Source organism: Pleurodeles waltl, chromosome 5 (assembly GCF_031143425.1).
Source record: "Pleurodeles waltl isolate 20211129_DDA chromosome 5, aPleWal1.hap1.20221129, whole genome shotgun sequence".
Lineage (NCBI taxonomy): Eukaryota > Metazoa > Chordata > Amphibia > Caudata > Salamandridae > Pleurodeles > Pleurodeles waltl.
The window spans coordinates 1,411,049,523-1,411,062,077 of record NC_090444.1 but is presented as its reverse complement, the minus strand read 5'-3'; the positions used below and the strand labels follow the sequence as shown (position 1 = coordinate 1,411,062,077).

Genomic DNA, 12,555 nt, shown 5'->3' with positions numbered 1-12,555 from the left:
CTGCCATTGTAGGAAGCAGGAGGGTGGGACACATCTTACCAAGAGTCTGGCGTCAATAGACTCAAAGCTATGATGACTCTGACGTCAGGTCACATGCAATAAGCAGATACACTTTGCATGCTTTAGTTGTGCATGCTCAGTGAATCTGATTACTTTTACTCATTACCCAGGTAAGCCAACAATTCCTTTCTTCCCTGGGCTTCAGCCACCTCAATGACAACTTGCCTCCAGTCCCACCAGACAAAGTATGTGTGGCTTTTTCATGTTAAAAGACATACAGACAATTCTTTTTATAAATTGCAGTTAAAACCTTTCCCAGTATTGTCACCTCAACAGTCAGTGGGAAAGATTTTGTAATCTGAAGTAGCCACAGTTACGTCACAAAATTGAATCTTGTCTTTAAACTTCTGCATTTGCTGTAGTGTGATGAAGTGAACTCCCTTCTCTTGGTTTTTGATCAGCATCTGTTATATATTGCTTATGTATATTTCATCTTGGCTGCCATTATTATTGGCCTACTTTCGCATTGCCTGTCATCTCTACAGTGTTATGACATCAAGTACATGAGATACCAAAAAGGCCTCTTGCGGACTGACTTCATCAATGATTGTGAAATTGCTGGGAGTCAATAGATCTTTTTTATATACGTAAGTGGTAAGAATCAACCAATATAGAAAATAAAAATACAAAAATGTCGATCACTTCACAGTATGTGGCAAAACCCAATAATTACAGTATTGCTTGATTTTGCAATTGGTCCTAGGCCTGTAGGTGGCAGTTTGCAGTATGTGCATCATAGGTTATAGAAAAATAGCAATTAGTTGGATAAAAGGTGTACAAATACTGTGGAGGTGTACAAAAGCTAAACACATAGAGGACCTAGGAGCAACTTAAAAGCCAGCATACAAGCTCCCTGAGATACTATGTAGTGCAAAAGGTGTGGAGTTCCAGGAAGGAGGGGTGAGGGGAGAAAAGGAAGCTTTCTTGGGAAATGCCCAATGGACCCCTCAAGGGGGATATTTGTCAGACGTCCTTTAAGAATGAGATGCTGAACTGAAGTGTAGAGTGGAGGTGTTCTAGGTGTACATTGGTGTAATGCAGATTACAAATAGCTGAGAGATACCGAAATAACTTTAATAACCTTTTTTTTTTTACACAGTAACGTTTGTTGAAGCCAATGCAGAGACTCAAATCTGGCCATAGCACCACACCCTTTCCCTTCTCAGAGGGACAGAAGGTAAGATACAGAAAGTGGTGGAGGTGGGTGTCAAGAGGCCAGTTCTTTTGATGTCAGACAGGGAGGAAAGGCTACGCTATGGGTGGCATATAAAAAAGCCCTACAAAACTGCATGTACCTGACACCAGACACCATGGCAGAGCAAACCACCTACTCACCAGTGTCCCCTGGATTGGAAGAGCCAGATCCAGCTGCTGTGCGTCGCAAACCTGGCTATAAAGCTTGAAACACACTCCCCCTTCACACTAGAGCTGTCAGCTCAGTCCCAGAAGTCAGGAACAAAACTGAGAAATAGGTTCTTTACATCGGACCTATATAGGGCAGCAAGCTACCCCCCTTTTCAGTGCCAGGATATCCTTCTGGATAGGATGAGTTTGCTACAGGTACACTTAATATAACGTAAAAGGGTGAGAGGCTGCATTGTAATATACTACAAATATATATTTTAAGACCATATGATTGCAGGGAACATATCTGCAAACAAGTAGTCTGAACAAAACATCTTTCAATCCCAAATTCATGGACAGTATGCGTGACGCAAGGTTTATTAAAATTAATACCTGTCCACAAAGAAGCAGAGCTTTAAGATCTCGACATATACTGAAGGATACTTGTAATTTTGAAAGTGTGAGAGCAGATTTTGTACATCAAACTAATTTTGTGCATAAAGGCTGATTACTGTTGTGTCGTGTTTCCTCATTGCTTTTTTTGAGATTAAAATGTGTAGGCCAGTATTTTTTTTTCTTTTTTTTTTGCCCTCATATTTCTTATAGTACTTCCATTATGACCAGACCCAATATATACTCTGATCCCTTTTGAATCAGGCGAAAGGTCAGCCCCATCCGGAAGACTCATGGCGGCAGGGTGGGAGTGACTATGTGCCGCCCTTCCCTTTGAAATAATCATTGGACAATTTGCTCAAGAACTGGTGTTCGGAGAAAACCAATTCACCCAGGATTGCCATAATTCTTTAACATCATTGGATCCAGTTCTACAAAGATCTAATTGACAAATGTTCATTGCAGCATCCACCCATTCCCACCAAGTTGGAGGAATAGAAGAAATCCAGTGCCTGCAGACCTCCCGCCTAGCCAAAATTATTAAGAAGAATAACAAGTTCCTATGAACACTTGAGAGGTTTAGCGGTTCTAAGGTGACACCAAATAATACTAAGGCTGGGGAAGCTACCAGTGGGGTCTGCATCACAGAGGATAAAGTCTCAAACACATCCCCCCAGAAATTTAAAAACCCAAGGACATAGCATCAACATCTGCCCCCACTAACCCACACTTTTTACAGGCTGCATGGCCATTTTTGTTGAATTTGTTTAACTTCTTTGGGGTATAATATGCCCTATGTAAAACAAATAAATGATTCTTTCTAAGAGCAACAGCCTTAACCACCCTGTAAAGACGTTGCCAAGAACCTACCCATAATGTGTTAATCTCCTCTTTACTCGCCACCTCCTCCCATATAGAGCCAGGGAAATGTGCAGGCCAGTATTGTATGCAGGATTGGATGCCTTTTATCTCCACCTTCAACTTCATTCCTCCCTAGCATAAGCAGAATCCATTAAAGTTAAGTGCAGGCACAATGTTATCTTCTGCCACCTGGGGTGGAAAGGTCCAAAAAAACTGATGTTGATTAATGTACTTTTCCACAATCTGAGCTGAAAAAGTCAAAGATATTGGATAAAAAACTTGAAAAAAGAGGGGTCAGTATTGCTTTTCTTCAGTGGGGATCTGATCAAGGCTTTTTACCATGCCTTTGGTGCATACCCACTCCTCTGGGAACTGTTGGAAACATCTAATAAAGGAAGTACAAGGGTCTCAGATTTAGCCTTCAGGTGAGTGGGAGGCAGAGAATCTAAAGGGAGGCCAGATGATATGAGCCTGTGCTGGACATAAATTGCTTCAATGAAAGAGGTTCCAAGTGGTCCAGGCTAGGTACTTGATTGACCAAATCAGTAGAAGTAATGGCATCCTTAGCCTGTGATCCTACCATCATGGACGGAACTTCCAGAGGTAAGTCAGGTAGTGAAGCAATCTCACCTGCTACCATTGAGTTAAGAATTGCAGAGATCTTGTGGAGTTAGATAATTTTTCTGTCCACTCCTAAGTGTTCTCAATGGTAACAGCTGCACATTTGGAAGAAATAAAAACCCAAACTATTTGGAACAACCCTTGCACAGAAATGTAAGCTATATGAATTTTGTTGCTATAAAATTCTGTCTTTGCCACATAAATATTTTTTTCTATATTCCCTCTAGGCCTTTCTAAGTGCTTCTCTCACAGGCAAAAAATAATCTCGTAGCCAAACCCTTTCCAGCTTTTTGCATTCCAGCTTAGTTTCCTTAAATGAGCATGTATATCACAGAGCTGTGGGTGTTGCCCGTTTGATGTTACATTTTTTATCAGGTAAAACTACGTCTATAGTTGTCTCAACTTACTCTCTGCAGCTTTTAAAACCCTCCTCAATGGAAACAAGTTTTCCCTATAGTTTGTTTGCAGCAGAATATAACTAAGGTCTGGGAGAGAAAGGTAGGTAACATTACTACTGCATAATAGGTGGACTACATTTCAATGACAGTGGCAGTAATATGAGATACATACCTTGTTTTTAAAAATTCCTTTGATAGAAAATGACTTCTTGTCAGATATTACATAACCGCTGCTATGAATGTAGTATACGTTGATCACTACTAGAGGAGCCCATGATACTTCAGGTGTTAAAGTGAAGATTTGGGTATTCTTTTTTCCAACAGCTACCACTTGTCCTTTTGATAATACCTAAACAGACAAAACAATATCAATGAGATTCACAAAATTAGTCAGAGAGGACAAATGAGTTGTGGTCCCTATTTAGCAGCAACAAACACAGGATCCATTTGATCAAGACAGCTGCCCCTGCGGCATATTCATAATAATTTCATACAGACAAACCAGGAACTTAAAATTTGAATTATTTATCTATTGATTAATTAAGTACATTATGTAATTTATCACAGTGATGTTGTTTGTGCACCTAACTGACATCATGACTGTTCTAAATATTGGTATTCCGCTAATCACAGCACATATAATTTGGTCCACTCAGAGACAAACCACAATAATGCAAAGCTTTTGTCTGATTAGCTGGATACAACTCAGGAATCATGATATTAAGGTGGAGTGTTGATTTAAATTGTTTTTATCTTATTTTTTCAAATATCACCAAATGAAGCAGTACCAGGTGAGCCTCCTGGATCTAGGAAGTAAGAGAAATTAAACACGTAGACAATTCACATGATGGTAGGAGTATAATGTAACCCCAAATATGTGCTAAATGCAAGTGCAACTAGCAGGTTTAGATTAACTTGAAAAAATGGTGTAAACTACAGTTATTTGTTTCAGGTATTTATCGAGCACAGATGTAACCACAGTGGCAGTGCAGTACTCTAGTCATGACAAGAACAATACATCGGGTAAAAAAGGAAGCGAGTTAAAATACTTAAAAATGAGGGAATGGAGAAAATGATTGTGGTAGACTTTGCAGTGAAAATACTCCTGTTTCCAAATGTTAGGTGTAGGAGGTTCGCTTGGTGTGTAGTGGATACCTATGGTACTTACACCTTATACCAGGTCAAGATTATTCCTTATTAGTGAAAGGTAGGCAGTGTCTAGAAGCCAGGATCTCTAGAGGTAGCTACGGATGAACAGCCAGGGTTTATCTAGGAGACATGCAAAGCTCATGCAATACCACTGTAGCCACACAGTACACATGAAATAATATACGCAGTGTTACAAAAATAAAGGTATTTTATTTTGGTGACACAAATGCCAAAAATACCACATAGATTATATTCCCAAAGGAGGTAAGCAATACAGAAATTATATACACTAGTATGCCGAAATAGGCATAAAAACAGTTGCAATTAGTGAAAATCACAATAGTTAGAAATGGGCCTAGGGGAGCACAAAACATAGACTAAGAAAGTGAAATGCAAACGTCAGTGTCCCACCTAGGCTAGTGTAGTGTGTAGAGGGGAGCTGGGAGTACTACAAAACCCCAAAGGTAAGTACTAGAACTCACCCCAGTGACCAGGAAAGCAGGAGTAAATCACAGTAATTTTCCCAGAGTACACAGAGAAGCAAGAAGAAGAGTTATGCAAAACCCAGAAGAGACTGCAAGCACCAGCAGTGGATTCCTGGACAAGAAGACCTGAGGAAGAAGTGGAGTCCAGGAAGAGCAGGAGCCCCTGCTAACCCGGATGAAGGCGCAAAAGGAGAACCACAGGTGAAGAAGAAAAGTCAGCACTGCACCCAAGAAGACAAAGTTGGGTTCCTGGAGGGTGCAAGTGATGCCCGACGCCGGATGGAGTATTTCAGTAGGGTTTGCATAGTCGGAGTCTGCCAACAAGCCTTGGCACACGAACAGCTCACAGTTAGCGTAAAATGGCATTGCCCAGACCAGGAAGGGCCAGGTGGACTCTACCCAGGAGGGCGAGCCAGAGGGGGCCCTCAGCAACTCAGAGAGCCCACAGAAGAGCAGGCAGCGCACACAGGAGTCCCACACATGGGGACAAGAAAGTTGCAGAAGACGCCCACACAGCACTACAACAAAGACTCCCACGCCGCTGGAGAACCACTCAGGAAGCTGTGTGTTGTAGGATAAAGTGTTGGGGCCGGAACTACAAGATGCATGAAGGACCTGGAGGAAGTATGCCAACAAGCCTTGGCAGCTGCAAGACACGCGGTGCATGGGGCTACTTTCTAGTGTGGGAGGCAAGCTCTTACCTCAACCAAAGTTGGATAGTTGGAAGAGAGGACCATCAGCACCACTTCAGTCCATCTGCAATGCAGGATCCACACAGCTCAGCAGGAGAGGGGATCCATGAAGCCAGTCGTCGTTGCAGTTGGTGCCTGCAGAAGCAGGGGAGTGACTCCTTCACCCCAAGGGAGATTGCTTTGCTCTTCTAAAGAGCAGGCTGTCTTCAGAGGATGCACGACTGGGAAACATTTGCAGTTGCTGGCAAGAGCCAGAGATACAATGTTTTAGAAGGCGTCTTCATTCTTTATTGCAGCTTGTAGAGTTCCTGGACTGTCCGGATGTAGTTTATTTGGTGAAAAGTCAAAGTGGAGGATGCAGAGGATTCCTGCTGGAGAGTCCCTAAATAGCCCTGAAAGGAGGATTGTTCACCTAACCAGGAAAGCAGCTATCAGGGGAGGGCTCTGATATCACCTGCTGGCACTGGCCACACAGATGGTCCCAGAGATCCCTGCCAACTTTGAATCCAAGATAGCAAAACACAGGGACCCTCTGGAGGAGCTCTGAGCACCAATTGTGGGGTGGTGATGAACATGGGGAGTGGTAACTCCCCTTTCCTTTGTCCAGTTTCGCACCAGAGCACAGACTGGGGGTCACTGAACCAGTGTAGACTGGTTTATGCAAGGAGGGCACCAAATGTGCCCTTTAAAGCATTCCAGAGGCCTGGGAAGGCTACCCCTCCCCAGACTGTAAAACCGATTTCCAAAGGGAGAGGGTGTAACACCCCTCTTCCAAAGGAAATCCTTTGTTCTGCCTTTCTAGGCTTGAGCCTTTCAAGCAACAGGAGGGCAGAAACCTGTCTGTGAGGTGACAGCAGCTGGGGCTGCCTGGAAAACCTCAGAAGGCTGAATACTAGGGGTCCTCTATGGAGCCTCCAGAGTGCATAGAATCATACAACCAATGCTTGCAAAAGCCTTGGGGTATGATTCCAACGTGTTTTGATACCAAATATACCTATGTTTGAAGTTACCAATATGCAGCTGGACATAAGTAGGGACCTATGTCCAGTACACGCGTAAAATGGCAGCCCCACACTCACGAAGTCCGGGAAAATGGTCCTGGAGGTCGTGGGGCACCTCTGCTAGTGCAGGGGTGCCCTCACACATAGGTACTTTGCACCCTTCCATCAGGGATGGAGGGCCTAATATAGGGGTGACTTATAAGTGACCTGGTGCAGTGTAAATGGCAGTGAAAGGGTGCTTGCACCTTTTCACACAGGCTGCAACGGCAGTCCTGCAGAAGCCTTTGCATGGGCTCCCTATGCGTGGCAAAATATATGCTGCAGCCCATAGGGATCCCCGGGAACCCTAATGCCCTAGGTACCATATACTAGGGATTTATAAGGAGGCAGCAGTATGCCAATTGTACGTGAAATACAGAGTTTTGGGAGAGAGAGCATAGGTCCCGGTTAGCAGGATCCCAGTGAACATAGTCAAGCACACTGACATGAGGCAAAAATGAGGGTAACCATGCCATGAAATTAGGTAGCTTTTACATAGTACTCTTTGCCAATGACTTTAATTCTTGACACTTATTTGTCCAGAATTGGATTGGAGTTGCATATTTTTCACATCAGTCCTCCATTGGAAGGGGATGAGGCAGTAGAGGTATTGGTTAATCCTGCTTGTGTATAATATGTGAGCATTTTCATATGGCATAAAAGGATTAAGCCTTATATATTACATCACTTGTGGTATGTTAAATGGCATCATTGATAATCTCATTGATGACATGACTGATGAGATTATACAAAGGAGTCAAAGTGGATGAACGTTTTTTGGAAAGCTATGTGCAGATTTATCAGTCAGTATTATTAAAGAAACAAAAATGCTCTTCTAATGGAAAGTCTGATCTAACTATAACTGACACAGCCAGGGTGATACAGGTAAGGTTGTGTGTATTTATTTGGTTGCAGGGTCCTAACTTATGTTTAATACATTTATATGTTTAAATATGTGTAATTAAGTAATTCAAGTTTGTGAAAATTAAAATAGATTAAATTGAACATAGAATAATATTAATAAGGGTAAATTGTATTTTGGGGAGGAGGTTGGGATCAGATAGAATTTTTAGGATTCAGGACTTGGTACTGTATGTGCTGTAATGAGTTTTTAGGATTTAGGGATGGATAGTTTTAAAGGGGGTCCCTAAGCTTCAGGAATAAGTAGCTTTTAGGTGTTGTAATGTGATTTATGGGTTAAGAGATGGGTGTTTTTTAAGGGTGTTAAGATGTTTTTAGTGTTAAAAGATTTGTAGTTTAAGGAGTTTTTAGGGCTCAGGGAATGGATAGTTTTAGGAGTGGTTAAGAGTTTTTAGGTTTGAGGGATTATAGTTAGGACCTAGTTTCTATTGAAAATGTGTTTTTGACTTGGCTATATCTTTGGTGCTATTTGACGAGTCTTCACAAAATGTTCCAAAGAAACTCTTGGGTTGGGTCTTTTTTTTCATGGAAAGTTTCGGGGTTAGACAACAAGGGAGGCTGAGAAAAAAGGAGGGGGTCAAAAAAAGTGATTTCCGATGTTTATTCCCATAAATTCTTCAGACACGCCTGCAGCCAGAACCTTACACCAAATTTTTCAGAAGGGTAGCTTCTGGTCCACAGATTACACTTTTTGTTATTTGGTGTAAATTCATTCAGTAGTTTAAGATAAATTAAAGGAAATACCAAATTTGTATATCTAGGGTCGCGACGACTTTGTGAATACTGCTGATCTTGTGCAGATATCTGACTGGCTGCTGCACTTCATCCAGAAAGTGTTGACAGACATTTTCAGACTCGTCTTCAGCTGAGGCTCAAAAACAAATAAAAAAAATAAAATGGGGCAAGGTACATTTACCCTAACCCTTTAGCCTTTGTGCATAGGTCCCCCCGGGACCCTGCCAGGGCAAAAAAACTTTTTTATAAAATTCACAATGAAATTCACGAATACATGTAAATTTGCCCATAGGGCCACATATTTTGTTAAAGAAGGAGGGGGCTCCCCTCCTGCAGTTATATATGGCCCAGGGGACTGCCAACCCCCAGGGCTGGCTTCTGCCATCTCCTGAGGTGCCCACCTTCGGAAAGTAGCTGTTTCCTTTTCCTTGGCGGGAGCTGTAATAGCTCCAGCCAAGCAAATGCCAACACTCTTTATCTCTTCCCCTACCTGTTGTCATGTGGGCAGGTAAAGAGATGAAATTATTGCTCACACTATTGCTCACACTCTGTTTTTGTGAAGGAGGTTTTATGAGCACGGCAGCCATAGTAGGCTGCTGCTGAGAGTGCGCCACCGGATTCTCACGGAAGCAGCACCACTAGGTCTGGGTGCTGCTTGTGGGACCCCATTGAGACCCGCTCATGGCTCATCCTTCCCAATTGCCTGTCTGCACCACTCCCGAGCATTTCCACCTGCCTGTCTGCACCAGTCCAGATCCCCCCCAGGATACTCCCTTAAAGACTGCAGATAACCTAGATACTTCATTACTTGTTACCTACCTCTGCTATCTTGCTAACCTAGTCTAGCGAACAGCACGGCAAGAGTGCAACAAGGCTATAATCCACTCCAGTAGATCTAGGCTCCCCCTACCTCTCGTCAAAGGAAGAAGCCAAGTCGGGGAAGAGGGACTGAAACACCTGAACCCCTAGTTAATGTAATTGACATCATTGATTGAGCAGGGCCCTTGCAGGGCAGCAGCTCAATCCCAACTGCCCAGACGGAGTCACACATCGGGACTAATCCAGTAGGCCCCAGGTCTGTGCACGACATCCTCACAGCTACTAAGTGCCAGTCCAGTATCTTGCTCCAGCACCAGGCACCGTGCTGGCATCAGCACACACCTTGAGACTGCTGCAGATACAGATATAGTAACAGTTCTGAACATGATGCAAAGCACCCTCCAGCTCACCCCAGCTCACCGCTGAATCTTTAAACTCCCATTTTACAAAAATGGATACTCACATCAAATTGTTAAATATGCTGGTAGTTTTTACTTCCAGAATTGAGTAAAAAAATTGCAGACCTTGAATTTCTGATAGTTAGAGCCCAGAATTCTTATTCTGCTGACTCTTGGATACCTGTCTGTTCTAGTACCTGTTCTTCAATCTTGGAAAAGCTTGGATCCCTACCAGAAACCCTAAGTAATGTCTTTGAGGATATGAAAAGAGCTCTGACCCAAAACAGGGTAGTCAACTCCAAATCTGTTGACAATACTAGCATTGACAATCCACTGCAGCTACAAATTACATGTCTACAGGGTGTCTCAGGAGTCTCCCAAGTCACACGACCAGGAACCTATACACGGGCACCGAACTTCAGCAAACAAACAAACAGTAGAGCCCCCTAAAACATCCTTACAAGACTCTGATTCATTGAGTAGCCCTTCTGGGAAACAGAATTCAGGGCTAATGATCAGAATTGGGGTCTCCTCACCTACTACAAGTGGCACTTTAGCCAAAACTCTCATCAAATGCACCCCTCATTGTCACCACAAGTTTCAACAAAAGATCCCGCCTGGTCAAACTGTCCTTGAATTCATCATATCAGGAAAATCCCAGGTGGAGTGAGAAGGGGAGCAACTATACATCAGCAGCATTAGCAACTCAGGAGGCTACCAGACTTCAAAAAAGGACATCCAGAATGATGCCCTTGACTCAGGTTGCCCCTGCGGCTCCAGCACTGACCCTCCGTAACTGTGGCACAAGCTCTACTTTAACTTTGATGTACCCGGAATACATATCAAGGGGCACATTCGACCTGATGAATCAGGGGAACATCTTATGGCTGCGGAGACAGCTTCTTGAGACAGTAAGTCTCACCTCAGCAGATATGGTATCAATGGAATTTATTCCACCTTCAGCATCGTAGATGAATGAAGCAACCAAAGTGATCTGGATCTCTGCTAAGGTAGCAGAGCAAGTACTTGGAGTTGAAGGGTCTTTCAGAAATCAGGGTATCCACGTTAACCCCGTAATTGACCCTGCCTCTCCACATCTTCTACTGACACGACAGGATGACAGGGTGACTCAACCATTGCCCTGTGCCTTTAGTGGCATTTCAAAGAACTCCCAAAGGAAGTTATCCCCCCTCTCCCAAAAAGCATAGGCGAACAAAGTGCCCTCACCCTGCTCCAAGGTCCCCTCCTTCTCTAATGACTAAAGCTGGCTACCCAGCACCCTGAGCACAGCACCAAGACAGCTATGAGGGAGCAGGCCAACTCCCAGCAACCAGGAAGATAAAACCAACCTTGCAATGTGCTCCTGGAATGTCAATGGGTTGCTGGATAAACTGAAGGATATGAGCCTACTGAACTATCTAACGTCATTCCAAATAATAATGCTGCAGGAGTCCTGGACGGAAACGCCACCTGCAATTCTGGGATTTGTGAGTTATCACGTCCCGGCAAGAAGGAGGGCCCGCTTTGGGCATCTTAGTGGTGGCCTCATCATATATCTCAGCTCAGCAATGAAGGGGCAACATTATATGCCCCAGCCACATGCAAAAATCTGATGACAGTTTTTCTTTCTATGACACAAGGGTCCTCTGTCCTCCTTCTAGCTCTAAAGAACATCTACATCCCCTCCAGAAAAAGCTTGTAAACTGGAGGCAACTGAAAGAGATTGAAGAGCTACTAAATAATGCTCCCTTCTCTGAGATGATATTAAACGGTGACTTCAACATGAATCTATCGGAAACGGAGCTTCCTGAAGAAGTCATCACGGCGCAGAATACCTTTTGCCATATCCCTGATAGAATTTCATCTGGAATTTACAAAGGGGACTGGTTAGGGAAACTGCTAATGAAAGACCTTGAAGCAATGGGTCTTCATTCCACTAATGGCCATTACAGCATGGATCAACCTCCCTCATTCATGTTTTTTAATCAAAAGCGGGAACGCTAATAGACTGTACAATTCTATCATCATCCTTGTTCTGCCGAATTTCATAATGCCAGGTATCAAACAGAGGCGAGAGTGATCATTTAACACAAGAGCTGCACTTTGCTCATCCAATTGAAAATCACAACCCTACAGATGTGATGCAGCATGCAACGTACACAAATAATGGGAGGTAAATCAAATGGATATTAGACACCACACCAGACCTGGCAGAAAAAGCATAGCGAATGTGGTCTCTAAACTAAACCACACAGACCTTGAGCAAACAGCACAAGCAACCTGGGATGAGTATGTAGGGGAGTTTTTGGTATCCTGTCAACAATAGTCTCAAGGCACAAAATCTTTCAGTCCTCAAGGATCTCCATACTCATGGTGAAGAAAGATACTTTAACGCAATCTAAACATCGTCTTTCACCTTCTTCAGAAAGATCCTAGAGATGAGGCCCTGAGAGCGCTGGTGTCTACTTAAGATCTGCCTACAGGTGGACACTTGTGGGTGCATCAAAGAGTTAGCAGGAAAGCTCCTGCATGCACTAAAGTCGAATAGGCGTGCACAGTTCTGGAGACAGATAAACAGCCTAAGTTCTGCCACACACACTTGCTCCACAAATAACATCTTTGAGCCCACATGGTATCAA

General features: G+C 43.4%; 1 protein-coding gene across 1 annotated transcript in view; it reads right to left on the bottom strand.

The window, feature by feature from the left end:
• The window catches only part of LOC138296504 (CD109 antigen-like), a 363,929-nt gene that overhangs the window by 151,035 nt on the left and 200,339 nt on the right, over positions 1–12,555 (bottom strand). Inside the window, exon 14 of the mRNA XM_069235675.1 lies at positions 3,850–4,026. Coding sequence (XP_069091776.1) covers positions 3,850–4,026 — 177 coding nt within the window. The remainder of the gene's footprint in view (positions 1–3,849; positions 4,027–12,555) is intronic.